This window comes from Pan paniscus, chromosome 3 (assembly GCF_029289425.2).
Source record: "Pan paniscus chromosome 3, NHGRI_mPanPan1-v2.0_pri, whole genome shotgun sequence".
Classification (NCBI taxonomy): domain Eukaryota; kingdom Metazoa; phylum Chordata; class Mammalia; order Primates; family Hominidae; genus Pan; species Pan paniscus.
Window position 1 is genome coordinate 47,390,630 of NC_073252.2, and position 13,714 is coordinate 47,404,343.

The 13,714-nt window shown below is 39.1% G+C and overlaps 1 protein-coding gene across 1 annotated transcript in view; it reads left to right on the forward strand.

Moving 5' to 3' along the window:
- SCD5 (stearoyl-CoA desaturase 5) overlaps positions 1–13,714 on the forward strand; it is a 170,112-nt gene that overhangs the window by 118,416 nt on the left and 37,982 nt on the right. Inside the window, exon 3 of the mRNA XM_003832256.5 lies at positions 165–370. Within this exon, the coding sequence (XP_003832304.1) occupies positions 165–370 (206 nt within the window). The remainder of the gene's footprint in view (positions 1–164; positions 371–13,714) is intronic.

Consider the following 13,714-nt stretch of genomic DNA (forward strand, 5'->3'; position numbering starts at 1 on the left):
ACCACAGGGGATTGAACTTGAGGTTGAGGGACTGTGGGTTGAAGACAGGAGGAATGTGAAACCAGCAGTGAGGACTGGTGGGGGAGGGGAGGCTGGGAAGCTTACCAGGAGGACGCTCGGCGGTGCGGTTCCTATCTTCACTCAGGCTCTCATTCTCTCTGCAGAATGACATCTTCGAGTGGTCCAGGGACCACCGAGCCCACCACAAGTACTCAGAGACGGATGCTGACCCACACAATGCCCGCCGGGGCTTCTTCTTCTCCCATATCGGGTGGCTGTTTGTTCGCAAGCATCGAGATGTTATTGAGAAGGGGAGAAAGCTTGATGTCACTGACCTGCTTGCTGATCCTGTGGTCCGGATCCAGAGAAAGTAAGTGAATGGGCATGACGGAGAGCTGTCCCTCAGGGGCCAGGACATAGAAACAGCACAATGAGGTGGACTCATAACCCCATAGCGTTCTTCTCAAGCATTTGCCCTAACAATTTTGCCATATTTATAAGATTTATCTCTATTTATTAATTTCCTTTTGCTCATTAAATTTTGCCCATTGGCACATTTGTTTTGAGTTATAAGTTTCATTTGTAATGGATTTCCTTTAAGCCCAGTGTCATTATCTTCAAACTAATCTTGCATGGCTGATTTCATGGAATCTGTTTCTGTGTTTCCCCACTGCCCCATTCATGATTCTCTGGAGTAGCAGAAGGGGGACTGGCTTCATTTTAGTGACACACTTGACTCTACTTGACTCCAAAAGGACTGAACTCTCTCCAGGTATCCTACTGTGTCCTGAAATTCTCTTGTAGTGAAACCTCTGCCCTGCCCATCACTCATGGAAACGTTACACTAGTAGGTTTCTGTGCAGAGAAAATGAGACCATTCAACAGAAGGCCTCAAAGCACTCATATGCCCTGATGGTGTCGGCTGAGCATACTCAGTCGGCCAGCATTTGCAGGATGAAACTGCTTTCTACAAGCACATGAAGAAAGAGTGCCTACAATTGTGCTGGCAAGTAGAGAGCGACCTTTGTTCTTGGGTTGGTCTGGGTCTGCAAAATTTGGCTCTGATGAGCTTGTAGCACCTAAAGCAATAGATTTATGTGCAAAGATGGGCAACATATGGACCATGCTCCAGTTAGAGCCTTGAGACAACATGTTGAATAAGTGGTTACTAGTGACCATCTCCACTGATGGGTAGGAGTCATCTGAGGACTTACCTAAACAGAATCTCCTTTTCAGACTGAAAATGGACATGGAGGCTATGCCTTTGTTCAACACAAGAATCTTTGCATGAAAGGAAGGATGGCTTAGGACTGTGCTCTTTCCCCCCAAAGCCTCTCCTTTTACGCTGGGGGGAGCAGTAGAGCATAGTGAGAAACTGGCAGACCATGGAGACAGACTGCTGGAATCAAAGTCTCTGACTCCTCCACTTACTAGCAAATGAATTAACCACTCTAAGTCTCAGCTTCATCTATAAAATGGGAGTAACAGCAATACCTATCTCCTACAGCTTTTACGAAGATATTTTTAAAATGTATGGAAAATGCCTGGCACATAGTAAGAGCTTCGTGAATGTCAGCCATTATTATTATTACACAGGCAGTTGATAGACTAGAGAATTCTCTGTGTTTCCATCACTGCTTTCTGTTGGTTTCACTGTAGGGTTTTCTCTGTACATCTCAATTCAGCTCTTTTAGGTGAAAATACCCAGTATCAAGTTTTATAGCAGAAAATAACAAGATGTTTTCTTTCTTTCTTTCTTTCTTTTTTTTTTTTTTTTTTTGGAGATGGAGTCTCACTCTGTCGCCCAGGCTGCAGTGCAGTGGCGTGATCTCGGCTCACTGCAACCTCTGCCTCCTGAGTTCAAAGCGATTCTCCTGCGGCAGGCTCCCGAGTAGCTGGGACTACAGGCATGCACCACCACGCCCGGCTAATTTTTGTATTTTTTAGTAGAGACAGGGTTTCACCATATTGGCCAGGCTGGTCTTGAACTCCTGACCTCAAGTGATCCTCCTCGGCCTCCCAAAGTGCTGGGATTACAGGCATGAGCCACTGCGCCCAGCCAACAAGATATTTGCATTTAATTCAATGATTTATTGATGTTGATTTTCACTATGAGTGTAAAATGTTGAAGGTCATTAGAGAAAAAGATGAAAAATTCAGAGAAGTAGAAAGAAAATCATTCACAGTCTTAACAGATAAACAGACACTATTAATATTCAGTAGTATCTCTTTCTATTTCATATATTTTGCATGATGGCAGTCGTATCGCATATGTAATTTTATGTCTCACCCTTTACCTCAGATTGTATTGCAGACACTATTGTCAAAGGGTGCAGAAGATTCCATCAGTTGAGCATGTCATAGTTTATTTAACCATCACTCTGTGGTCAGCTATGTATGTCATTTCCAATTCTGTGATACAAATGATGTTGCTGTATAATTAGTAATGCTTTGGGACAATCAGACCTTAGATTAATTTGAAGAGCTTAGATGAGAAGGCAAAAGATTTTCTGTTTTATTAATGAGAAATGAGCCGGGTATAATAGTCTGGGTTTCTCTGACCATAAAAATGGAAGATTTTTTTTCATCTTTTCTCATAAAAAAAAGTTGTAATCTGATTCATTATGTGTGTATTGGCGGCACATATGTCTAAAGACTATTTCTAAATGCAGGAAGAAGAACAAAGACTATTTCAGCAAGCTCCCTGAATAGTCATCTGAGAACATCTTTCATCACCAGTCCAGTAACTAAAGGAGGCTGTGGCTATCAGAAACCATTCATTCATATCATCATGTCACATGTATCATTGAGCTCCTGCTGGGAATCAGTGCTGAGGATACAGCTTAAAATTGACCTCCTCTCAGAACTATAGTTTAGAACACATTCTAAACTATAGAGGTCACCCCTAGTTGCCTGGTCTAGCCCCAGAATGATTAAGGTAGATGAATACTGCTCTTTGAGTGTACAGGCCAAACAGGAGAGAGATGGCTCTGGATCATGTAGTTTGCATGTTAAAGGCATGCTCCTGGCTGGGCCCTTTATTATCTCTAAGAATTGCCTAGGCCCAGGAAAGCCAGGCTCTCCCCAAGCAGAAAGGCTTTTAAGATGCCAGAACATCCTAATATGTATGTGTGTGTTTGTGTAATACATCCTATGAGCAAACTAGTAAAATGTAGATAGAAAGATGAAGCCAGAAGTACATGCATCTTAGATTATTCACTCAATGTTCTTGTGATTATACTTTACTGTTTGAAAGAGGCTACAGCAGTCTTCAGATGTGTGGGTGAGCACTGACGTCCTGTGGTAATTATACAGCATAGAGAACATAGAGATCCGTAATCCAAAATAAGGCTTAGAATCACTGAACTAAATGAAGCAAGTTTCCAGCATACACAGAGGCAGTCAACTGTTCAGATATTTTCATGTTCGTGAAGCTGGCTTTACCGGTCCTGCCAGTTAGGTGGTGGAGAGGAGAGTCCTCACAGGAATCAAAGTCATTATATGTGGGGATAGGAGCTGAAGGGGTGGATCCTGGTGTCAGGCACCGTCACAGCAGATCTCAGTTCATGCTACCCTGGGCTGCACAGAGAGCTTCCTGAGTAACAGAAAAAGGTGCCCACCTGCATTTGGGGCCCAGACTTGGGTCATTTCAGTGGCACACTTCTCGTGGGCTGAATCTCCACCTGCTCTTGTATGACTTTCCTAGAGGAACAGTCCCTGTTCCAGTTGGAGGCAATCAGAATTCACAGCTGACTCCACCACACTTCCAGGGTGCAATGTTTGTGCAGATCAATCAGCTAAGTGCTTCTTGGAGAGTTTACTCAAACAGGTGATAGAGACTGAGGATTTAGAGGCTCCTCCTTCAGTCCACTCAGGACACTAACACAGATATTGCAGTTGATTGATAAACTTTTGCTGAGCCATTCTAATAACAACTTACTAAAGAAAAGCTTGGCAGAGAGTCAGGCTTAATCAGCTTTCCATTGTACAGTCTCATGGAAGAGAGAAGGTAGGAGCAGGAAAACAACACATTTCAAGCTATACTTCCAGACCCTAAAAGATAATCTTATGAAGGCTGTCATAACAAGTAGTTAACTGGACTAAACCACATTTTGCTGCACTGTCAATGTGTAAATTGTGTAAAGGCAGCCATTAGGAGGTGCAAGGGAGAGAAGCCAGTGGTATTGCCTTTAGGCTCTGGCAACTAGGGCCCCTGGCCTAGGTCTTATGACTTAAAGGGCCACACTTCTCTCCACAAAGTGAGGAGATCACAGGGCCAAAGGAACATGACACCTGCCTAAATCTTCCTTGACTTCTGGGCCATGCCCTGGATTCCTAGAGTCCTAGATTCCTCCCTAAATGCTCTGAGCTCTCTTCTAGAGCCTATAGCAGTCTCCTCCTGGGATCTGTTCTCCCAACATGAAATACATAGAGCCTAGGCCTGAAGAGTGGCCAAGGGGCAGTGTTAGCACAGGGACTTAAGTTTTAAAGTGTGAGCTCAGATATCCACCTAATGGGACAGAGCAAAAGGGGAAAAGGAAAAGGAAAAGGGATGAACTGCAGGCTAGGGACTTCCACCTATACTCCTAGCCTGAAACCTGCAAATGTTGGGGTGAACCTATCCGTGAGCCATTCATAAGGTTGAGCGTGGATCCATCAAGAATTGTGTTTGGCTTAAACAAGACAGAAGGTTATGTCTCTTATGTATAAAAGAATTCTGGAGACAGGCAGTCCAGGGAGGACATGGCAGCACTGCAGGGTCAGTAGAGAACTGGGATTCCTTTATCGTTCTGCTCTACCATCCTTAGCAGGGGACTTTCATTCTCAGTGTCATTTCATGGTGCAAACTGATCACTAAATCTCCAACCAGAAGGGGAATCAGGGAGGCCGAAGGGAGCACATTGGTGAGTTGAGTCGGTCACCTTTAAGGAGTCTTCCTAGAAGATACAACCTATCCACTTGTCTCTCATTGACCATATCTGCACCCAGGGAAACAGGGAAATGTATTCTCTTGGTTAATGCGTTGGACCCTTGAATAAAATCTTGGTTTTGTTTCTAAGGAAGGAAGGGTGAATAGATATGGGGTAAACGATTAGCAGTCTCTGCCATAGCCACACAGTTGTTCTGCCTTAAGCAGAGCGATTTGTCATCTCATATTCCTCAGTCTTATTTTTTGTGAACCAAGTGGGTAGCCTCTCTGTCTCCAATAATGAACAGAAACTGGAATCTCAAATCATCTTTCTCAGATGACAAAATGAAGATAAAATCCAGAGACTGTTTCTCCTAATGCTTTGCTTATTCCATTGAGTCCCATTTTAGGGAAGACATTCCTCTAGAGGTTACATGTAAATGCTGTCATGCATTTTTAAAGTAGCCAGGGAGGATGCTAGTCCAGACACATAAAAACAAGGTCCTTGCCTCATTGCCATGGTGATGAGATAAACTGAAAGAAAATGGATGGAATGGTTCAAAAGAGCAAATCAGTTCTGTTCTGGTGCCTTGGGAAGAGATCAAAATGTATAAATATTGCCATTCCAGGAAGAAAGGCACTCAAACATCCAGAATATTTTTGAGGACTGTTTCACCTCAATTCATCCCCTAGTCTGTTATCTCTAGTCTTCTCTCCCACCTCCCAAGAATGAGCATCACATCTCTCAGTGATACCCTCTTTTTTGTTGTTTTTAAAGGCTCATTATTTTAAAGAGCAGTTTTAGGTTCAATTTAGCAAAATTGAGAGGAAGGTTCAGAGATACCCCATGTACCTCCTGCCCACACACATGCATAGCCTCTCCCATTATCAGCATTCCTTACCAGAGTGACTATTTGTTACATTTGTTGAACCTACATTGACACGTCACTGTCACCCAAGGTCCATAGTTTCCATCAGGATTCACTGTTGGTGTTGTATAGTCCATGGGTTTGGACAAATATATAATGACAAATGTATCCACTATTGTAGTATCTTACAGAGTATTTTCACTGCCTAAAAATCCTCTGTTCTCTGTCTGTTCATCGCTCTCTTCCCCCAAGCCCTGACAACCACTGATCTTTCCACTATCTCTATAGTTTTGCTTTTTCCAGAATGTCGTATAGTTAGAATCATACTGTATGTAGCCTTCTCAGATTGGCTTCTTTCACTTAGCGATATCTATTTGTGCTTCCTCCATGTCTTTTCATGACTTCATAGCTCATTTCTTTTTCGTGCTGAATATTGACCAAAATGTGGTCTAGATCTATTGAAGTTTTTTTATCCATTCACCCAGTGGAGGACATCTTGGTTGCTTCCCAGTTTGGTAATAATAAAGCTACAGTAAACATTCATGTGCAGGTTTTTGTGCGGACATAGGTTTTCAACTCCTTTGGGTAAATACCAAGGAGCACAGTTGTGGGATTGTACAGTCACAATATTTTTAGTTTTGTAAGAAACAGCCAAACTGTCTTCCAAAGTGGCTGTATCGTTTTGCATTCCCAACAGCAATGAGTGAGAATTTCTGTTGCTCCAAAATCTTGCCAACATTTGTTGTTGTCTATGTTCTGGATTTTGGCTATTCTGACTAATATGTAGTTGTATCTCAGTGTTGTTTTAGTTTGTATTTCCCTGATGAGATAAGCTTATTGTTCCATCTATATATTGTCTTTAGTAAGATGTTTGTCAAGATCTTTGGTCCATTTTTAAATCAGGTTGCTTTCTTATTGTGAAGTTTTCAGAGTTCTTCATATATTTTGGATAACAGTCCTTTATCAGATATGTCTTTTGCAAATATTTTATTCCTGTCTGTGGCTTGTCCTTTTATTCTCTTGACAGTATCTTTTGCAAAGTAGAAATTTTAAATTTTAATGATGTCCAGCTTATCAATTCTTTCTCTCATGAATCATGCCGTTTGATGTCATATATAAATTGTCAAACCCAGAGTCATCTACATTTTCCATGTTATCTTCTAGAAGTTTTGTAGTTTTGTGTTTTACATTTAGAATTGTGATCCATTTTGAGTCACTTTTTGTGAGGTGTGTGAAGTCTGTGTCTGAATTCATTTTTTTGCATGCAAATGTCCAGTTGTTCCAGCATAATTTGTTAAAAAGACTACCTTTTCTCCATTGTATTCCCTTTGTTCCTTTGTCAAAGATCAGTTGACTATATTTGTGTGGGTCTATTTCTAGGCTCTCTGTTATGATTCATTGATCAATTAGTCTGTTCTTGTGCCAGTACCACACTGTCTTGATTACTTTAGCTTTATAGTAAGTCCTGAAGTCAAGTAGTGCACTCTTCCAACTTTGTTCTTCTCCTTCAATATTGTGTTGGCTATTCTGAGTCATTTGCCTCCACGTATAAACCTTGCAATCAGTTTGTCAATATCTACAAAATAACTTGCTGGGATTTTGATTGGAATTGCATTGAATATAGATCCAGTTGAGAAAAGCAGACATTGACAATATTGAGTCTTCCTATTTATGAGCATGGGATAACTCTTCATCTATTTAGTTCTTCTTTGATTTCTTTCATCAGTGTTTTATGATCTTCCTCATACCGATCTTGTACATGTTTTGTTAGATTTATACTTGTTTCATTTTTATGGTGCTAATGTAAATGGTATTGTGTTTTTAATTTCAAATGCCACTTGTGCTGGTATGTGGGAAAGCAAATTGACTATTGTATATTAACCTTGTATCTGGCAACCTTGTTGTAATAGCTTATTAGTTACAGGAATGGTTTTTTATTTTCAATTCTTTCAGATCTTCTACAAAGACAATCACATCATCTACAAACAAAGACAATTTTATTTCTTCCTTCCCAATCAGTGTATCTTTTACTTCCTTATCTTATTGCATTAGGTAGGACTTCCATATAATGTCAAAAGGGAGTGATAAGAGGGTACATCCTTGCCTTTTTCCTCATCTTAGAGGAAAAGTATATAGTCTCTCACCTTTATGACATTAGCTGTATATTTTTTGTAAATATTCTTTATCATTGAGAATTTACTGAGAGATTTTATCATCAATGGGTGTTGCATTTTGTCAGATGCTCTTCCTGCATCTATTGATATGGTCATGTGATTTTTCTTCTTTAGCCTGTAATGTGGTAGATTACATTAATTGACTTTCAAATTTTGAACCAGCCTTGCATACCTAGTATAAATCCTACTTAGTTGGAGTATATAATTCTTTTTATACATTGTTGGATTTAATTTACTAACATTTTGTTGAAGATTTTTAGCATCTGGCTCATGAAAAATATTGGTTTGTTGTTTTCTTATAATATCTTTGTCTTGTTTGAGTATTATGGTGATATCTCATAGAATGAATTAAGAAGTATTCCCTTTGCTTTTATTTTCTAAAAAAGAAATTCGCTCTTTTAGAAATTATACCAGTTATCATAGAGAATTAAATATATGGTTGAATTCACCAAAATAGAACCATCTTGGTCTGGTTCTATTTTGCAAGGGTATTAATTATTGATTCAATATACTTAATAAATATAGGCCTATTTAGATTGTCTATTTTTTCTTGTTTTTGTAGATTGTGCCTTTCAATGATTTGGTCCATTTCATCTAGGTTATCAATTTTGTGGGCACAGAGTTGTTCATAGTATTTCTTTATTATCCTTTTAATATCCATGGGATCTGTAGGGGTGTCCCCTCTTTGACTTATGATATTAGTAATTTGTGCCCTACCTCTTTTTTCTTAGTCTGGCTAGAGGCTTATCAATTTTATTAATTGATTCAAAGAACCAGCTTTTGGTTTCATTTATTTTTAAAATTGATTTCCTGTTCATAATTTCATTTCTCTCTGCTCTAATTTTTATTATTTATTTTCTTCTTCTTACTTTGGATTTAATTTGCTCTTCTTTTTTTAGTTTCCTAAGATTGAAGCTTAGTTAATTGATTTTAGATATTTTTTTCCTAACATATGTAGTCATGCTGTAAATTTTCCTCTAAGCACTGCTTTTATGGCATCCCACAAATTTTGATAAGTTTTGTTCTTATTTTAATTTAGTTTAAAATATTCTTAAATGTCTCTTGAGATTTTTTTCTTGGCCCATGTGTTATTTAGAAGTATGTTGTTTGATTTCCATGTATTTTGGGGTTTTCCAGTTGTCTTTTTTTTTTTTTTTTTTTTTGAGACAGAGTGTTGCTCTGTCGTCCAGGCTGGAGTGCAGTGGTGCAATCTCAGCCCACTGCAACCTCTGCCTCCTGGGTTCAAGTGATCCTCCTCCTGCCTCAGCTTCCTGAGTAGCAGGGATTACAGGAGCACACCACCACGCATGGCTCACTTTTGTGTTTTTAGTAGAGACAGGGTTTCACCATGTTGGCTAGGCTGGCTTCGAACTCCTGATTTCAGGTGATCCATCCACCTTGGCCTCCCAAAGTGCTGGGATAACAGGTGTGAGCCACTGTGCCTGGCCTCCAGTTGTCTTTTATTATTGATTTCTGATTTAATTCCATTGTGGTCTGAGAGCAAACATTGTATAATTTCTATTCTTTTAAATTTGTTAAGGTGTTTTTTATGGCTCAGAATGTGCTCTATTTTGGTGAATGTTCTATGTGAGCTTGAGAAGAATGCATATTCTGCTATTGCTGGATGAAGTAGCCTATAGATGTCAATTATATCCTGTGGATTGATGGTGTTGTTGAATTTAACTATGTCTTTACTGATTTTCTACCTGCTGGATCTGTTTGTTTCTGATAGTGGGCTGTTCACATCTCCAATTATAATTATGGATTCATCTATGACTCCTTGCAGTTTTATCAGTTTTTGCTTCACATATTTTGACACTCTGTAGTTAGGTGCATACACATTAAGGATCATTATGTCTTCTTGGAGAATTAACCCCTGTATTGTTAACGTAATGTCTCTCTATCCCTGATAACTTTTCTTGTTTTGAAGTCTGCTCTGTCTGAAATTAATATAGGTACTCCTACCTTCTTTTGATTATTATAAGAATGTTATATCTTTCTCCATTCATTTAGTTTTAATCTATATGTGTCTTTATATTTAAAGTGGGTCAGTTTCTTGTAGACAACATATAGTTGGGTCTTGTTTTTTGATCCACTCTGATAGTCTCTGTCTTTTAATGGATGCATTTAGACCATTGATGGTCAAAGTTTTTATTGATGGAAATAAATTGATATTTCCATCCAATTGATATTTGCCATATCAATTGATATGGAATTGATATTTGCCATATCAATTGATATGGAATTGATATTTGCCATATCAATTGATATGGAATTGATATTTGCCATATCAATTGATATGGAATTGATATTTGCCATATCAATTGATATGGAATTGATATTTGCCATATCAATTGATATGGAATTGATATGGAATTGATATTTGCCATATCAATTGATATGGAATTGATATTCCATCCAATTGATATTTACCATATTTGTTACTATTCCATCCAATTGATATTTACCATATTTGTTACTATTTTCTATTTGTTGCAATTTTTCTTGTTTCTATTTTTGTCTTTTATTCTTTTTCTGCCTTTTGTGGTTTTATTTGAGCATTTCTTCTCATTGATTTTTAGTTTTGGAAGTTTCTATTCATATTTCGTCAAACTCAGAGATTCTTTCCTCAACCATGTCCAGTCTACTTATAAGCCTATCAAAGGCATTTTTCACTTCTGTTACAGCATTTTTTATCTCTATCATTTCTTTGTAGTTCTGTCTTAGGATTTTTATCTCTCTGCTTATATTGCCCGTGTGTTCTTGCATGCTACCTACTGTGTCTGTTACAGCCCTTAGCCCGTTAATCATAGTTATTTTAAATTCCTGTGTGACAATTCCAACGTCCTTGCTATATCTAGTTCTGATGCTTGCTGTGTCTCTTCAAGCTGTGTTTTGTTTTGCTTTGGTTTTTGCCTTTTATTATGCCTTATAATTTTTTCTTGATATCTGGACATGATGTACTGAGTAAAAGGAACTGCTGTATATAGGTCTTCAGTAGTGTGGTGGGAGGTGTGTGGGGGTAGGAGATACATTCTAGAGCCTTGTGATTAGGTCTCAGTCTCTTAGTGAACTTATGCCTCTGGACTGTGAACTCCACAAGTGTTTCTTAGTTTCTTCTCTCCTCATTTAGGTGGAACAAGACGGCTAGAATGGGCTGGAGTTGAGTATTTTCCCTCCCCCAGGTTGGTTAGGCTCTAAATAAAACCCCAGCAGGTCAGGCTCTGGCTAACTAGTTTCTCCCGAAGGTAGATCTTGTTAAGAACAGAATACTCTGGTATATTTCAAAGTGGCTCTTTTCCCCTCCTCCTGGTGGAAATACAAGGGAATTTATTTTTTTTTTTCTGATACTTACTCTGAGAACCTGGTCAAGCTCCTGGAAGGAAAAGTCACAAAAACATGGGGGACTCCCTATGACTAGATCCCCCTTGGAGATTTTAACCTTCAGACTTGTCCATACCTAGCCTCCAGCAATTCTTCAATTAAGGTCAGGTTTTCCTAACACACCACTAGTTCCTGTGAACCACTCCCTATGTTGTGATTCTCTGTATCTGCCTGTCTGTCCAATTTTGGGAACAGTGGTTTTCCCTGTAATCTCACATCTCTTACTAATTTCAGAGTTGTTGACTTTTTTTCAGTTTGTTCAGCATTTTACTTCTTGTTAGAATGAGTGGCAACTTCTGAGCTCTTCATGTGGAACCAGAAACTGGAAATTGATACTTTCCTTTTTTTTTTTTTAACGTTATGTAGCCTTGCCTGTCTAAACCCTAAGTGTATTTCTCCATTTTGAGCGTCATATATCTATCCAGGGCAGGGTGGTTAGACAAAACAATATTTGACTCATCTTTGCTTCTCTACCCCACCTTCATCTTCTACTTTAGGGCTTCTCAATGGAGTGGGATGTATCATCTGGGGATTTGCAACCAACCTGACTCCATCTCCCTTGACTGAATCCGTTGCTCTTTGATCATGGTTTTATGTAGGGCTTTGGGGAGTCTCTTTTTGTTCTCAGTCCATTTGCCATGAAGGTCCCTCTACTTGTTGCTAAGTTAATAGAACAATTCCTCCCTAGATGTTAGTGATGTCGAGCACATTCAAAGCCTTGGTTGGTTATTTGTATTTTGTGAAAAACTCTGTAGAAATCATCTCAAAGGAGAGACCCTGGATGATGGGACATCCAAGCATCTAAACACGTGTTTGGAATTTGGGGAGAGACATGGAGACAGGGGCTTTTAAGTACAACCATGCTCTGCCACTCCCTTACTACTCAATTACCCTGGGTTTGGTGATTGCCTATTTTACTCAGGTAAAATACTGGTCCTGCAGCAGGGAAACCAAACTTGGCCCTAAGGTAAGCATCACTTGGCCATGCTGTAAGCAGAGCTCAGCTCTTTGGTATCCTTTCTGCCAACTCACAGTTTAATAACAGATGCCATGAGGCATGTGGCATTTTCTCAGCGAAGTCGGCTTCTTTCTCTTTTCTACATGTATCGCTTATTCATTTGACAACTATGTTTTGAGTACCCACTATATGTCAGGCGATGTTCAAGATGCTGTAGATTGAACAGTGAAAAAGAAAATAAGATTCTGGAGAGTACTTGCCCTGTCTTTCTAGAGCTCCCCAGTTTGGGTCTGGGAATGTGGGAAGAGGAAACTCCAGCACACATCTGCCCAATGCCTGACTGGGCCCCTCTCTCTACAGACAGCTTTGCTCCTCCCCATTCAATCTCTCCCGTTACTCAATCTCCGTCCCATTGATCTGTTTTTCGGTTCACTCCCTCTTGTCTATTTGCCTCTTTCTCTCCCTATAGTCTTTGTCTTTTCACCTGCCAGACAGCTTTGTTCCTTTTCTTGTACCCTTCTCTGCATGGACACATTTTGCCTCATCTGTCACACTGTGTTCTTAATGCCGTGATGTTCTTCTTCTCTCACAGTTTTATAAGAGAACAAAAGCTGTTTAACCTATTGCTCAGCAAGACTCTTTTTGTTGTTGTTTTTGGTGGGGAAGTGAGGAATTTTGTCCTCTTATATTCTCTTCTCACTTCATCATCCTGCTTTGATTTATTCTTTTCAAACATTCCTTGTGAATGTAAATATTTCCTCTCCTTGAATCTTATCTCCCATTTTTGAGAGGCAGTATATCTTTGGTTAACAGCTTGAGCCCTGAAGTCTCTGTTACTCTGCCCTCACCTCAAACCACTACATCTTATCCTGGCTCTGCAAAAATTTTGAGACTGTCCCTGAAAATGACAGCTACTGTTAAACAAAAAAAATTGAGAATAAATTATTTTTTTCCTTTTAATAATTCTCCCTGCATCCAGCTGTAGTTGGCAAAAATTAAAATTCTGAATTTTCCAGTTTCAAGAACTTGGTAAAATCAACTAAAGAGGTGTGAACTGTGTTTAATTCGATACCTTTTGTTAAAAGTAAATGGAAAAGGTAAAATATCCTTTAACCACTTTTATTAAACTTTTGGCCTTTCTAAAGAGACATGGTTGTTGTAGCCAAACAGCTGAATTATATTCTGGGATACAAGACAGAGATGATTCAATATTGAGGTTACAGCATCAACACCAAAATTTCCCTAATGTAGTGGTTAAAATATTGGGTGGGGGAAAAATCAGTGTGGTACATAATTCAATAGCTTTTTATGACTTTTAAAAATTTTCCAAGTCAAAAATGTCAATTTTTTTTGCCTCTGTAAGAGGTACTTTTCCTAGTAGAGCTTTAGGAGAATTTGCATGCGTGTGTGTATGTGTGTG